General features: G+C 44.8%; 1 protein-coding gene across 1 annotated transcript in view; it reads left to right on the top strand.

The window, feature by feature from the left end:
* Positions 1-15,550, top strand: part of LOC139230641 (E3 ubiquitin-protein ligase TRIM39-like) — a 75,509-nt gene continuing 59,959 nt past the window's right edge. Inside the window, exons 1-5 of the mRNA XM_070862453.1 lie at positions 1-268; positions 333-352; positions 443-532; positions 632-748; positions 806-865. Coding sequence (XP_070718554.1) covers positions 1-268; positions 333-352; positions 443-532; positions 632-748; positions 806-865 — 555 coding nt within the window. The remainder of the gene's footprint in view (positions 269-332; positions 353-442; positions 533-631; positions 749-805; positions 866-15,550) is intronic.

Genomic DNA, 15,550 nt, shown 5'->3' on the forward strand with positions numbered 1-15,550 from the left:
ATGTCTTCCAGAAAAAAGAAGGCCCAGAGATGGACTGGGGAAGTAATTTGTCCCATTTGTCTGGATTTCTTCACCGATCCGGTAATACTGGAGTGCGGGCACAACTTCTGCCGCTCCTGTATCACACAGTGTTGGGAAAAGAAGGAGACAAACTCCTGCCCAGAATGTAGAGCGGAGTTTCCAGAAATAAACCTCACGATTAATCGGGTCTTAGCGAATCTGGCCGAGAAAGCTCGAGCAGATAAACTGAATCAAAAAGAGAAGGAAAGTAAACTTCACTGTGAGGAACATCAGGAAGAACTGAAGCTGTTTTGTGAAACTGCCCATTAAAGAAGCTGTTGGAATCTACAAGGTAAAAGGGAACACATTGGACCACCTGATTATTTTATCACATTTTTATGGTCTAACACTTTCATTCTGTGATTTTCTCTCCCAATCCCAGGATCGGCTGAAATCTTCCTTAGATTCTCTCACAGAGAAGAAATCGGCGGCTCTAGAGACGGAATTAAAACAGAAACAGCAGATTTCCGGAGTTAGGGGAAGGTCTCCCTGAGCTGATTTTTGGTGATTTCGGTTAGTTTTGTTCCTTCTATCACGGTACATTAATTATGTTTCACATTTCATTTGGTAGGAACAGTCGAGCAGTCTGCAGACCCGCATCACATCCCAGTTCACTAAAATGCACCAGATTGTCACTGAGAAAGAGCAGCGTTTAATCCGAGATCTCAGGGAACAAGAGGGGAAGATTGTAGAAACAATGGAGAAAAACCTTCGGGAAATTTAAGATAATTTAAATTCTATTCAGGAGGAGCTCTCAAAGTTGCAGAAACAGATGGAGCAAAAAGACGGACTGATATTTCTGAAGGTGAGGATTATATTGTGGGTCAGTTCAGTGAAACTTCACACAGTCACAAAATAACCGATGAGAACTAAAATAAATGCAACATTTGTTGAAAAATTTCAAACTGATTTAAACCAATTGTTTTGTCTATTCCGGGGCGGTTCTGCTATCGATGTGGACATAAGCGTCTCTCACACTGTCTGCTGAATCCCAGAATGCCCAAAGCCTAACAACAAAAACATACATTTATATAGCGCCTTTAACTTCGTCGAAAATCCCTAGCCACTTCACAGCAGTGTTATCCAACAACATGTGACACCCAGCCATATGAGGAGATATCAGCGGAGTTGACCTAAAGATTTGTCAAAGAGATAGGTTTTAAGGAGCGTGTTCAAAGGTGGACCTAGAGAAGTAGAGAGGTGGCGAAGTTTAAGGAGGGAATTCCTGAGCTTAGGACCTTGGCAAGAGAAGGCACGGCCACCAGTGGTGGAGCGATTGAAATCGGGGACGGACAAGAGGGCAGAATTGGAGGAGTTGGAGATTTCGGAGGGCTGTCGGTGATTACAGAGACAGGGTGGGGTGAGGCCATGGAGAGATTGGAAATCAAGGATGAGAATTTTAAAATCGAGGCATTACAGACCAGGAGCCAATGTGGATCAGTGAGCACAGGGTAATGGGTAAACGGGACTTGATGCGAGTTAGGACACCGGAAGTATAGCTTTGGATGAGCTCAAGTTCATCCTGACAAAAAACGTTACTATCTTGTGAAGATAAATGTGGGTATGGGCGGCCACAGAAATAAACTCGAAACATATCTTCAGTGGTTAGATGTGACTGCAAATATTGTTTAACATAAGAACATAAGAAATAGGAGCAGGAATAGGCCATACGGCCCCTCGAGCCCGCTCCACCATTTAATACGATCATGGCTGATCCGATCATGGACTCAGCTCCACTTCCCTGCCCGCTCTCCATAACTCCTTATTCCCTTATCGGTTAAGCAACTGTCTATTTCTGTCTTAAATTTATTCAATGACCCAGCTTCCACAGTTCTCTGAGGCAGCGAATTCCACAGATTTACAACCCTCTGAGAGAAGAAATTCCTCCTCATCTCAGTTTTAAATGAGCGGCCCCTTATTCTAAGATTATGCCCTCTAGTTCTAGTCTCCCCCATCAGTGGAAACATCCTCTCTGCATCCACCTTGTCAAGCCCCCTCATCATCTTATACATTACGATAAGATCACCTCTCATTCTTCTAAATTCCAATGAGTAGAGGCCCAACCTACTCAACCTTTCCTCATAAGTCAACCCCCTCATCTCCGGAATCCTCCTAGTGAACCTTCTCTGAACTGCCTCCAAAGCAAGTATATCCTTTCTTAAAAATGGAGAGCAAAACTGCACGCAGTATTCCAGGTGTGGCCCCACCAATATTCTATAACTGTCGCAGGACTTCTGTGTTTTTAATACTCCACCCCCTTCGCAATAAAGGCCAAGATTCCATTGGCCTTCCTCCATTAAATTTGAGGGTAGAAGATGTGAGGCAGCCCAGGAGAGCATGGCAATAATCAAGTCTAGCGGTAACAAAGGTATGGATGGGGGCTTCAGCAGCAGGTGGACTCAGGCTGGTACGGAAGGAAATTTCTGCTCGTCCAATATTGGATATCATACAAACAGTGCGACAGATCAGAGGTATTGGAGGGTTCGAGGGAGGTGGTGGTGATGTAGAGGTGGGTTTCATCAGCCTACATGTGGAAACTGACCTTGTGTTTTCAGATGATGTCACCTGGGGCAGCATTAGATAAGAAGTAGGAGGGGGCCAAGGATAGATCCTTGGGGGCACAGGAAGAGAAGCCATTGCAGGTGACACCTGGATAGAAAGGGATTGAAGCAGCCGAGGGTACTGCCACACAACTGGCCGGAGGAGGAGAGGTGTTGGAGGGGGATGATGTGAACAGGTCGCGAAGGATGTCGAGGGATAATTTACCATGGTCGCAGTCACATAGGATGTCATTTGTGACTTTGATAAAAGGCTGTTTCAATGCTGTGGCAGGGCATGAAAGGACTCCCGGGAATGAGTTCCTTGATCATAAGAACATAAGAATTAGGAGCAGGTGTGGGCCATTCAGCCTCTCGAGCCTGCTCTGCCATTCAATGATATCATGGCTGATGTTCTGTCTCAACTCCACTTTCCTGCACGTTCCCCATATCCCTTGATTCCCTTAATATTAAAAAATCTATCGAACTCTGTCTTGAATATACTCAAATACTGAGCCTCCACAGCCCTCAGGGGTAGAGAATTCCAGAGATTCACCATTCTCTGCATGAAGAAATGCCTCCTCACCTTATTTCTAAATACCCCTTATTCTGAGAGTGTGACCCCTGGTTCTAGGCTCCCCAGCCAGAGGAAACAATCTCCCTGCATCTACCCTGTCAAGCCGTGTAAGAATGTTGTATGTTTCAATGAGATCACCTCTTATTCTTCTAAACTCCAGAGAATATAGGCCCAGCCTACTCAATCTCTCCTCATAGGATAATCGCACCATCCCAGGAATCAGTCTGGTGAACCTTCTCGATGGCAAGTATATTCTTCCTGAGGTAAGGAGACCAAAACTGTACACAATACTCCAGGTGCGGTATCACCAGGGTAAGCCGTCCTTACTGTTATACTAAAATCCTCTTGTAATAAAGGCATTAGGATGGAGAATGAAACAGTTAATTCAGAGACCATGGTCCAGAACTTAAAGAAGGCTAACTTTGAAGGTATGAGGCGTGAATTGGCTGAGATGGATTGGCGAATGATACTTAAGGGGTTGACTGTGGATGGGCAATGGCAGACATTTAGAGACCGCATGGATGAACTACAACCATTGTACATTCCTGTCTGGCATAGAAATAAAAAAGGGAAGGTGGCTCAACCGTGGCTATCAAGGGAAATCAGGGATAGTATTAAAGCCAAGGAAGTGGCATAAAAATTGGCCAGAAATAGCAGCGAACCTGGGGACTGGGAGAAATTTAGAACTCAGCAGAGGAGGACAAAGGGTTTGATTAGGGCAGGGAAAATGGAGTATGAGAAGAAGCTTGCAGGGAACATTAAGACGGATTGCAAAAGTTTCTATAGATATGTAAAGAGAAAAAGGTTAGTAAAGACAAACGTAGGTCCCCTGCAGTCAGAATCAGGGGAAGTCATAACGGGGAACAAAGAAATGGCGGACCAATTGAACAAGTACTTTGGTTCGGTATTCACGAAGGAGGACACGAACAACCTTCCGGTTATAAAAGGGGTCGGGGGGTCTAGTAAGGAGGAGGAACTGAGGGAAATCCTTATTAGCCGGGAAATTGTGTTGGGGAAATTGATGGGATTGAAGGCCGATAAATCCCCAGGGCCTGATGGACTGCATCCCAGAGTACTTAAGGAGGTGGCCTTGGAAATAGTGGATGCGTTGACAGTCATTTTCCAACATTCCATTGACTCTGGATCAGTTCCTATGGAGTGGAGGGTAGCCAATGTAACACCACTTTTTAAAAAAGGAGGGAGAGAGAAAACAGGGAATTATAGACCGGTCAGCCTGACATCGGTAGTGGGTAAAATGATGGAATCAATTATTAAGGATGTCATAGCAGTGCATTTGGAAAGAGGTGACATGATAGGTCCAAGTCAGCATGGATTTGTGAAAGGGAAATCATGCTTGACAAATCTTCTGGAATTTTTTGAGGATGTTTCCAGTAGAGTGGATAAGGGAGAACCAGTTGATGTGGTATATTTGGACTTTCAGAAGGCGTTCGACAAGGTCCCACACAAGAGATTGATGTGCAAAGTTAGAGCACATGGGATTGGGGGTAGTGTACTGACATGGATTGAGAACTGGTTGTCAGACAGGAAGCAAAGAGTAGGAGTAAATGGGTACTTTTCAGAATGGCAGGCAGTGACTAGTGGGGTACCGCAGGGTTCTGTGCTGGGGCCCCAGCTGTTTACACTGTACATTAATGATTTAGATGAGGGGATTGAGTGTAGTATCTCCAAGTTTGCGGATGACACTAAGTTGGGTGGCAGTGTGAGCTGCGAGGAGGATGCTGTGAGGCTGCAGAGCGACTTGGATAGGTTAGGTGAGTGGGCAAATGCATGGCAGATGAAGTATAATGTGGATAAATGTGAGGTTATCCACTTTGGTGGTAAAAACAGAGAGACAGACTATTATCTGAATGGTGACAGATTAGGAAAAGGGGAGGTGCAAAGAGACCTGGGTGTCATGGTACATCAGTCATTGAAGGTTGGCATGCAGGTGCAGCAGGCGGTTAAGAAAGCAAATGGCATGTTGGCCTTCATAGCAAGGGGATTTGAGTACAGGGGCAGGGAGGTGTTGCTACAGTTGTACAGGGCATTGGTGAGGCCACACCTGGAGTATTGTGTACAGTTTTGGTCTCCTAACCTGAGGAAGGACATTCTTGCTATTGAGGGAGTGCAGCGAAGGTTCACCAGACTGATTCCCGGGATGGCGGGACTGACCTATCAAGAAAGACTGGATCAACTGGGCTTGTATTCACTGGAGTTCAGAAGAATGAGAGGGGACCTCATAGAAACATATAAAATTCTGACGGGGTTAGACAGGTTAGATGCAGGAAGAATGTTCCCAATGTTGGGGAAGTCCAGAACCAGGGGTCACAGTCTAAGGATAAGGGGTAAGCCATTTAGGACCGAGATGCGGAGGAACTTCTTCACCCAGAGAGTGGTGAACCTGTGGAATTCTCTACCACAGAAAGTTGTTGAGGCCAATTCACTAAATATATTCAAAAAGGAGTTAGATGAGATCCTTACTGCTAGGGGGATCAAGGGGTATGGCGAGAAAGCAGGAATGGGGTACTGAAGTTGAATGTTCAGCCATGAACTCATTGAATGGCGGTGCAGGCTAGAAGGGCCGAATGGCCTACTCCTGCACCTATTTTCTATGTTTCTATGTAACATCATATTTGCTTTCTTAATTACTTTCTGTAGCTGCATGTTAACTGGCATTCGTGTACAAGGACACCCAGGTCGTTCTGAACACCAACACGTCCCAATCTCTCACCATTTTAAAAAGTATTCTGATTTTCTATCTTTCCTACCAAAGTGGATACATTTCTCCACATTATGGGCCCAAGTTTCGGGTGGAGTTGCTCCAATTTTCTTGGAGCAACTAGTTTAGTTTGGAGTATCTTAGGAATCGCAATTCTCGGCACTTAGTTTGCTCCAGTTCTAGTAAGTTAGTTTAGGTTCGTTTTAGTTCAGGTATATTTTTTCAAAAGAGGGTGTGTCCAGCTACTTAGGCCTATTTTGCAAGTTTCGTCAGCGAAAACTTACTCCAAACTAACTTAGAATGGAGTAAGTGACCACTTTTGGAAGTTCTGAAAAACCTTTACCTAGAGCAAATAACAAATAAAAAAATAGAAGGCCGACCTTTATGTGTTTCTGTCAGCCTCTCTCTGTGTCTCTGTCCGTGTCTCTCTGTGTTTCTGACAGTGAGGGGTTGGGGGGAGGGAGGGAGTGCGAGGGGGGAGGTGGAGCTGGAGGGGGAGGAGGAGGGAGGGAGGGGGGAGCCTGAAGGCTGAATGGGAGGCTGAACGCGGTGGGGTTGGGGGCTGAACGGAAGGGAAGTGGGAGGCTGAACGGAGGCTGAACAAATGATTACAGTAATATGCAATTCTGACAACCTTCAATCTGAATGGCATTTCCTTTGACGAGCGACGAAACATCTATATAGTCTTGTTGCAGTCACGGTATTCTCCTGCATATTAAAGAATGACTTTTCGTACGAGCATATATGAAGAAAACCTTTGGCAGTAGGAAATAACTGAACCATCAGGTTCATTTTCACAATGTGCCATCTGCCAGAAATGTATCTGGGTTCAAAATAGATTACTCCTGATGTGACCCAAAAGTAACTGTTTCAATGCCAGGTTTGAAGAAATATTTATCGCAAATGCAATTTATCCAACTTCCATTTCAGGAAATCACCTGACAAACTTCCATAAACTGAAGTCGTACACAAATATCTCAACTTCCTCCAATGTAAACAGGCTGAGAAGCAAGGTTTCTGACTAATAGACACCTACAGGAGCGGAACTCACTGGGAATATAGGGGTCTCACTCTATCACCTGCACTCTGCAGTATACACACCCCAGGCTCGATGACCAACGGCATTGGATTCCCCCCCACAAAAAATGTGGATCCATGAATAATCTGGGTTAAGGAAGCCAGTTTCATTGAAGTAAAAATATAGTTAACCGGTTCAGTACAGTTCCACCAATATCCAATGGGTCTCTGCATTCCACTGTTAAGCCCAACACCTAGCCTTAAAAGTATAGGTCAGTACAAGGACACCATTTTGCAGCTTGTGTCTGCCTGCCTGCTCTTTTAGATATAATTCAAAGACAGACTGGGGGAAAAGTGCCCTGCTGAGCCATTGCTCATGCGCGCACGCTCCAACGCGCATGCGCAACGCTGCTGGCACTCAGAAGAACTCTGATCCCTAGCCCCTGCCAGCTGGGTTGAGCCGGCACGGCCCTAGCTCCGCGCCCCCCCACCCCCCACAGCTTTTGCTACGCCACGCCAAGGTTCCTGGAGTGGGGAGAATTATAAGGTTAGTTTTTAGCGTGCTTTTTAGTCTTAACAAGACGGCGCATTGCACGGAGGTGTGCCTTTTTCAACTCCACCAGTAACTTGGGCCCTTTATTCCATTTGCCATGATCTTGACACTTAGTTTGTAATTATTTCTGTGTTCCCCAATAGTTTAATATTCTCCTGGAACTCACATTGTAATTCAGATACAGTTCCATGTTGTGACTGTGTGGGTGTGTGTGGTACGGTGGGTGTGACAGTCACTGTCTGTGAATGGCACTGAAGTTGAGTTCCAGTATCTCACATTCATCAGCCTTTTCAAATATTGAAATTATAGAATCCTACAGCACAGACATTGGTCCCATCTTGCCTGTGTCTGCTCCTTTAAAGACTTATCTACTTAGTCCCGCCCCCCTGCTCTACCCCATAGACCTGTATTTTTTCCTTTACAGGTATATTTCTAGTTGCATTTTGAATGTTACTGTTGAATCAGCTTCCACCATAACAACAACAACTTCTATTTATACAGCGCCTTTAAAGAAGTAAAATATCCCACAGAAGTGTTATGAGACAAAACAGATAAATTTGACACGAGCCACGTAGGAAGAAATTGCGGCAGATGACCAAAAGCTCGGGCAAAGAGGGAGGTTTTAAGGTGCGGGTTGAAGGAGGAAAGTGAGGTGGAGAGGCGAGAGGTTTAGGGAGGGAGTTCCAGAGCTTGGGGCCCAGGCAGCTGAAGGCACAGCCACCGATTGTGGAGCGATTATAATGAGGGATGGTCAGGAGGGCAGAATTAGAGAAGTGCAGACATCTCGGGGGGTTGTGGAGCTGGAGGAGATTACAGAGATAGTTGAATCGCTGCCCCCTTTCGGTAAGCGCGTTCCATATCATCACAACCCATTGTAAAACAAATAAATCTCCCCTCCGATTGTTTCCCAATTATGTTAACCCTTTGTCTTTTGCCAGTGGAAACAGCTTTTCCTTAGTTACTCTATCAAAAGCCTTCATGATTTTGAACACCTCAATCAAATATCCCCTTAACCTTCTCTGCTCTAAGGAGAACAATCCCAGCTTATCTAGTCTCTCGACGGAACTGAAATCTTTCCTCCATAGTACCATTCTGGTGAATCTCTTTTGCACCCTCTCCAATTCTGGTCATCCTTCCAAAAGTGTAGAAATAATACTGCAGCTGAGGCCGAATCCGAGATTTATAAAGATTCAGAATAAGTGCCTTGTTTTGTTACTCTATAAATAAAGTTACTAAGCACAGGATCCCATATGTTTTTTGACAGTTTCATTCACTTGTCCTGTCACCTTAAAAGATTTGTGTATGTGATTCCCTAGGTGTCTTTGTTGTAACACATCCTATAAAATGGTACCATTCTGTTTATGTTGCCTCTCATCATTCTTCCTTCCAAAATGCAGCAGTTATCTGCGTTAAATCTCATCTGCCCATTCCACCAGTCTGTCTCTGTCCTCCCAATGGCTGCGACAACCTTTCTTCACAGTTTATACATTTCCAAATCTTCGGTCAGCTGCAAAAAGTGTAGCGTAACAAAATTTGCAGATGATACAAATATTAGTGGGAAAGCGGGTTGTGTAGAGGACACAGAGAGGTTACAAAGAGATTTCGATAGGTTAAGCGAATGGGCTAAGGTTTAGCAGATGGAATACAATGTCAGAAAGTGTGAGGTCATCCACCTTGGGGAAAAAACACAGTAAAAGGTGTGGATATCTGAACGGAATATATGGAATTAAGGACAGTAAAGTAAACGGGATATATGAAAATGTATAAGCCATGGAAGAATAGCTGGGAGAATGTCAGATTGCAAATAGTGCAACATCAGCATAGCTAACAGTCTTTCTCAAGGTTTCAAGTCACTAAATCCTGCCAATAACATCTAATTGTAACATGAAAGAAATCTGCAGAATTGCAAGGTCTCAGTTAATAGTCACACCACTAGATTGAAACATTTAGAGGCAATGCTTGAGCTTTCATAAAAAACATCTCATATAGATTGACTAATGAGTGGCTGAGTTAGACTGTCAATCCATTTGTATTTTGTTATCTGATTTCAAAACTGTATAACTGTTGACGCTTTACGATGTAACTTCACCTATCCGTAGGGAGTGTGTACGCTCTATCCAGAGAGTATATCTTCTGTCTGATAGGTCTTACTGGCCGGTAATAAAGACTGCTTTGTTCAAAGCACAAGAGGTATTCGACTCAGTAATTTTACTGAACCAGATTGAGGTAAAAGAATCCAGGAATTAACATTTGGTGTCAGAAGTGGGATCTCAACGGACGACTGACGAAAACTTGTGAATTAAGAGCCAGACTAGCCTTGGACGAGACGAGGGGAAAGTGGCCACTGGAGTGAGTATGATTTCAATACTGCTCCAGTTTCCCCCGGTTTCAAAAGTCTGAGGAAAGTGTGGCCACTCGCTGGTTCTCAGGTAGTGTCTGAACGAGATCCAGGACAATCTGGTGAATACCTTTCAAACTTAGAATAGGGATAGAGAGATAGGGAAATTGCGCGATGACGCAAACCAAGCGGCGACTTGGAAAGATAGGTTATAGTTAGAGCTAGATAGGGATAGATGATCAATCATGGATCCAAAAATTAATAGGAAAGAAAAGAGACTCTTGTGAATGTCTGTTTAAATGAGAAATGCTTCTGTGATTTTTACTGTAAAAAAAAAGCCGGGGAGTTGTGGTTTGTTTTATCTCAAACAGAATGAAAGTTTGTTTTAACCCTTCGTAGTGTTGTCCTGTATGTGGGAATTTTAAGAGTGTGAACCTTATTGAATTACGTATATTCGGATGATAAGTTACGGAGCCAGGAAATGCACAAAGGATAGGTTTGTTAAAAGAAAAAAATTACATGGTCCCGGTGGTTAAAAAAAAAGAAAAACTTGTTGAAAGAAAACATTCAGAGAAGGCACAGCAAAGCAAATGAGATGGATTCAAAAGGATTCCAAAAAAAAATTATATTAAATAACACGACCTTGAGGCTGGAACAATTGAGATAACGAAAAGCAGTCCACAGCTTACGTGCCAGACTTCTCTCTAGTTATGAAAAAAAATAACGTACTAAATGTTCTGAGATTTTAAATTATGAGAAAAATTCCACTGCAGTAAAAAAAAATAAAATCACTCCTGTCCAGTTGGCAGAAAAACTCCATTAAATTAGGGCTTTTATTGACTGATTGAATTTAAACTGCGCAGTAACGCGAAAGGATAGGGAAATTTGGAGACTGAAAGAAATTAATTGAGGCTCATAAGACTTTAGAAAATTAGGCTCACAGGGAATAAAATGGGGATTTAAATAGAAGATAGGTGTTCAACTCAGGTACGACGTCGACCTTGTATATCACTTGGCCCGTCTAGGCTCTGATTGAATTTAAAAAAAACCCCCGCAGCAACTCGGAAGGTAGGGCCGACGCGAACGCGCAGCGGCGCAGACGCACAAACAACGCGAGACGCACAGCAGCGCGAGCGTCCGGCCGAGAGGAGAAGGGCCGAAACGAACGCGCAGGAAAGCGAACGCGCAGTGACGTAGACGCGCAGTACGTAAACGCGCAGTGACGCCAATGCGTAGTGACGTAGAGGCGCAGCAACGCGAATCGCAAAAGTCAGTGCTAATGTCAGTAAGTCTTTGTAAGTCTTAAGTGTTTAGAGTTTTAAGTAAAGTTTTAAGTATTGAAATCGCGCGGCGACGCGGGTAAGTGTTAGAAGTCCTTGTTTATCTTTTAAAGTTTTAAGTATCTTAACTCGCGCAGCGACGCGAGCCACGGGTCGACGCGGATTGTGCGGCGACGTGAACTGCGAGGCGACGTGGTAGTTTAGTATCCTAAATCGCGCGGCGACGCGGGTCAGTGTTAGCATTAGTAAAGTTTGGTTATTTGGAGTTAGTTAAAGTCAGTGTTAGTTTCTGTAAAGTCTGTGTCTATTTTTAAGTTTGTTTAAATTGCACGACGACACGAACGCGTAGCGACACAGTAATACGAGGAGCAGCGTGAAAATGGGTAATCAGTTCGATAAAACCACGGATGCGGATAGTCCGCTACAAAAGCTATGTGAGGAATTCCCTGAAAGAGCTGAAGACTTTAGAAAGTTATCAGGAGCCCTGAATAAATTATTAGGGGATGACCAGTGGCCTCTAGGTGGCACTAGAAGCGTAGAGGTAGCAAAAAAAAAAGCACAGGGATTAATTTGGAGAAGGGGACGAGGAGAAGGGGCTAAAAATTTAATTGCAACCTGGCGACATTATTGTCAGAAATTAAAAGATGCATCACTTCTGTCAAGTTGGCAAACAAATGCTATTAAATTCGGACTTGCATTGACAGAGGGAACACATGTTAAAACTGTAGACGTCTTTAAAAAAAGAATGTGTGCACGAGAAACTTACTAAGAGATCCTCTGGGACCTCTGAGAAAGGTATTGATCAACTACGAGTTAAAATGGCTGGCATTGTGTTAACCGAGGCTGATGATGAAATTGATGAGTGGCCACTGACTCAGCGCCCAACGGCGCCTCCCGCACCCCCTGGCCTCTTGCTCCAGTCCTCTTCCCAACACCCTCCACCTTACACTTCGGCGAGAGGAGTTAGGAACAACCACATATCACCAAAGCAACTAACCCAAACTGACTCCTCATCCTCTGATAGCGATTCGGATCCCCAGTTCACAAGCAATATAGCCGAAAGAACCAGATCTCATATCTCGACATCACAGACAGTCCCGTAAATCTTCTAGTCAATCTACCAGTCCAAGTTGTGAAAAACATAGCAAACACCCCCGCCGATCGAGACGCAGAACTGTCAAGCAGTCAGACAGCTCTGAAACATCCTCCAGCCTAGAAATGATTTCCAAGATCCCAAAGTCCCGACACCAATTCCCTGTCAGACCAATGCCAAACCCTGATGCACAACAAGCTGCAGACCACCCCTCTATAGATGTCTGTGATCTTCAAACAACTATTTGATTGCTCACGCTATCCGGACAAATGGAAAGGGCAGTTAGATATTATTGGCAGGAAAAGAAAGGGGAGGGGGGAGGTGCGCCCCCAACCCGAGTCAAGACTGAATACGTGACTAGAAGGGAAGAGCCGCCTCAGATGGAAGGACCAAAACCCGATCCAAGGGGATACCAGATGGAACCGCAGTATTGCGTGCCTGGTTGGGTGAATAAGCAGGGATACGGTTATATCGAACACCCAAATGGCCCGGGCCCTGCTAATTACGGACCACCCTACTGTCCCCGGCCTGGTATGGGAAAAGGTCGGGGCTGGGAAAGGAGAGATGGATGTTTTAATTGTGGGCAGGAAGGACATTGGATTAAAAATTGCCCCTACCATCAGCGTGGAAGAGGAAGAGGAGGGAAAGGAGGGGGGCAAGGGGGGAGAGGAGGATTTTACACTAACTTCTCCCAGAACAACCCCTTTGGTCACTTGTCCCCCAATTGACTACACAGCTTGATTGTACAGGGATCCTCCCCGGACGACGAACCAATGATATCGTTAAAAATTCTGAATGAATGGCAACCCTTTTTGATAGATACGGGAGCCTTCATGTCTTCTGTACAATCAAAGCTTAAACTCCCTGCCTCTACTGAAACACAGGAACTTTCGGGATTCCTGGGACAAATCTCGACATTCCCGGTGTCAGAATTAGTTAAAGTGGGTTACCAAGAAGAATTGATAGAACATCGATTTGTCATCACTACCAATCTGGACTGTAACTTGATGGCTAGAGACCTCCTCTGCAAATTCCAGTTGCATTTGGAGTGTGGAGATGATGGGATTATTGTAAAACAGGAAACCCTTAAGCGGCAGTATTATACCACTAGAACCCCTCAGTGGTGGTCTCTGGACCTGCCGCAGGCACCCTATCACGTGACCCTAGCATACGATCCCAGTGGAAAGAATCAGGACCTGCAGAACTTTTATCAGGATCACGAAGGGGAAGTGAAGGGAATTCTATTAAGGGCTAGAGTGACTGGACTGGAAAGAGAGGCAGATTTTGTGGAAGTGGATAAGAATCTGTGGAAACAGCCCCTAACAATGGCACCGCATATTGCTCGTGAAGTATTAGCCCCTCACCATGCTAAAGATTTGGGAGTTATGGTACGCAAGGCCATAGATGAGGCTGACCCTACCAGCCGGGATGTGCAAATCGTAAAACATGGCCGAACAGTCCAATTTCATGGGGACCCCGAGAAGGTCTTAACGACTCTACAGCATCATACTGGCTCGGACATACCTGACTATGTGGATCCTCATGTGTGGGCAGAGAACCCCTCCCAAGTGGGTTATACTCCCATTGATCCGATTGAGATCCCAGTGCAGGGCAATGTGGACTGGCCCTCTATCCGACAGAACCCACTCAAATCACAGGCAATCCTAAACTGACCTTTCGGCACTGTACTGCAATTAATCCGGCCTGTATTCTTACTGAGCCACCCCAAGATGAGTAAGAACCCAGTCATGATTGCTTATCTTTAATTTAAGAGGCCACATCAGTCAGGGAAGATTTAGTTGATGTACCAATGGAAGATCCAGACTGTATTCTTACTGAGCCAACCCAAGATGAGGAAGAACCCAGTCATGATTGTTTATGTATGTTGACCGAAGTACTTCTATTAATCCAGAAGATACACGAATCTCAGGATACGCCATAGTAAACCAGGAGAATCAGGTCTTGGAATCTGCCGCTTTTGAAACCGCCTATTCTGCTCAACAAGCTGAACTATTCGCCCTCACCCGAGCCTGTATCTTGGCCAAAGATCTCAAAGTCAATATCTATACCGACTCTAGGTATGTCTTTGGGGTGGTCCATGATTTCGGACAATTATGGAAAAATAGGGGATTCCTAACCTCGCAAGGGAATGAGATATCTCATAAACAGTTAGTATCTGATTTGTTGCAAGCCCTCATGTTCCCCAAACGCATTGCCATTGTCAAATGTACCGCCCATACTACCGGAAATTCTCTGGTTGATGTAGGGAATCGTTGTCCTGACCAAGAGGCCAAACAGGCCTCTCGTGACCAACAGATGGTAGTGCCCAAAATTATGAGTCAGACTAAAAATCCTGCGAAGGATAAGTTAGCCTCGGAAAAACCAATGCCAACCATCCAAGATGTTATAAAAGCACAGGAGGACGCTCCTGAAAAAGATAAACTGTTGTGGAAATATTATGTATGTACTTATGACAATGTTTCTAAACTCTGGACCACTCCCGCGGAACAGACTTGCATGTCTGACGAGTTGGCCTCATGGGTTATAGAATGTCTGCATTTTGCTACTCATTGTGGAGCAAGGGCAACAAGTGATACGCTTTTGGCTACTTGGGGGCACCCTAGACTCCAGGCGCTCACCCAGAAACCAATAGTCGTTGCCTGGTTGGCCAGCAACATAATCCAGGGAAGGGAGTCCCCTGTGATTGAGGTAAAACGCCCCTACCCGAAGGTCCCTTTGAGACATTTCAGTTGGACTACATTGAGTTGCAAAAAGTTCAGTGTTACAAATATGTGGTAGTAATAGTAGATGTGTTTGGCAGATGGATTGAAGCCTACCCTAACCTGGACAATAAGACTCAGACTGTTGTTAAGGTGTTAATGAGGGAAATTGTTCCTAGATATGAGATCTCAGCTAGACTGATGACCACCTATGTTCTTTCTCTGACTCAGGCTCTGTGACTAGTTCACAACCAGGTTCAAGATGCTCACCTCGACCTCCCAGTTTTACCCGAATTGTCCCTCGTGGCACCAGGGAAGTATGGATTCGGAAGGGATTAGAGCCACAATGGGAGGGGCCTTTTTATGTGTCACTCACTACCCCCCACTGCAGCCAAGGTTGAGGGGAAAAGTGCCTGGGTTCACCTGCATTACTGCAAGCCACACCCTCTAACAAACCTATTTTACTGGTTATTCTAACTCCTGTTTCTGTTCCAGACTTCCTCTTCTCCATAGCTGAACAAGGCCGTTGGCATCCTAAGTTGGAACGTGGACCAGTTTGAACTTTTACCCGTAGTGATAGACAGCCAGCTACACCGACGGTGACCTGAGAAGAGAGACGGGAAAACTGAACTCTTTTAATCAGCAAAATAATTGGA

Source organism: Pristiophorus japonicus, chromosome 19 (assembly GCF_044704955.1).
Source record: "Pristiophorus japonicus isolate sPriJap1 chromosome 19, sPriJap1.hap1, whole genome shotgun sequence".
Classification (NCBI taxonomy): Eukaryota; Metazoa; Chordata; class Chondrichthyes; family Pristiophoridae; genus Pristiophorus; species Pristiophorus japonicus.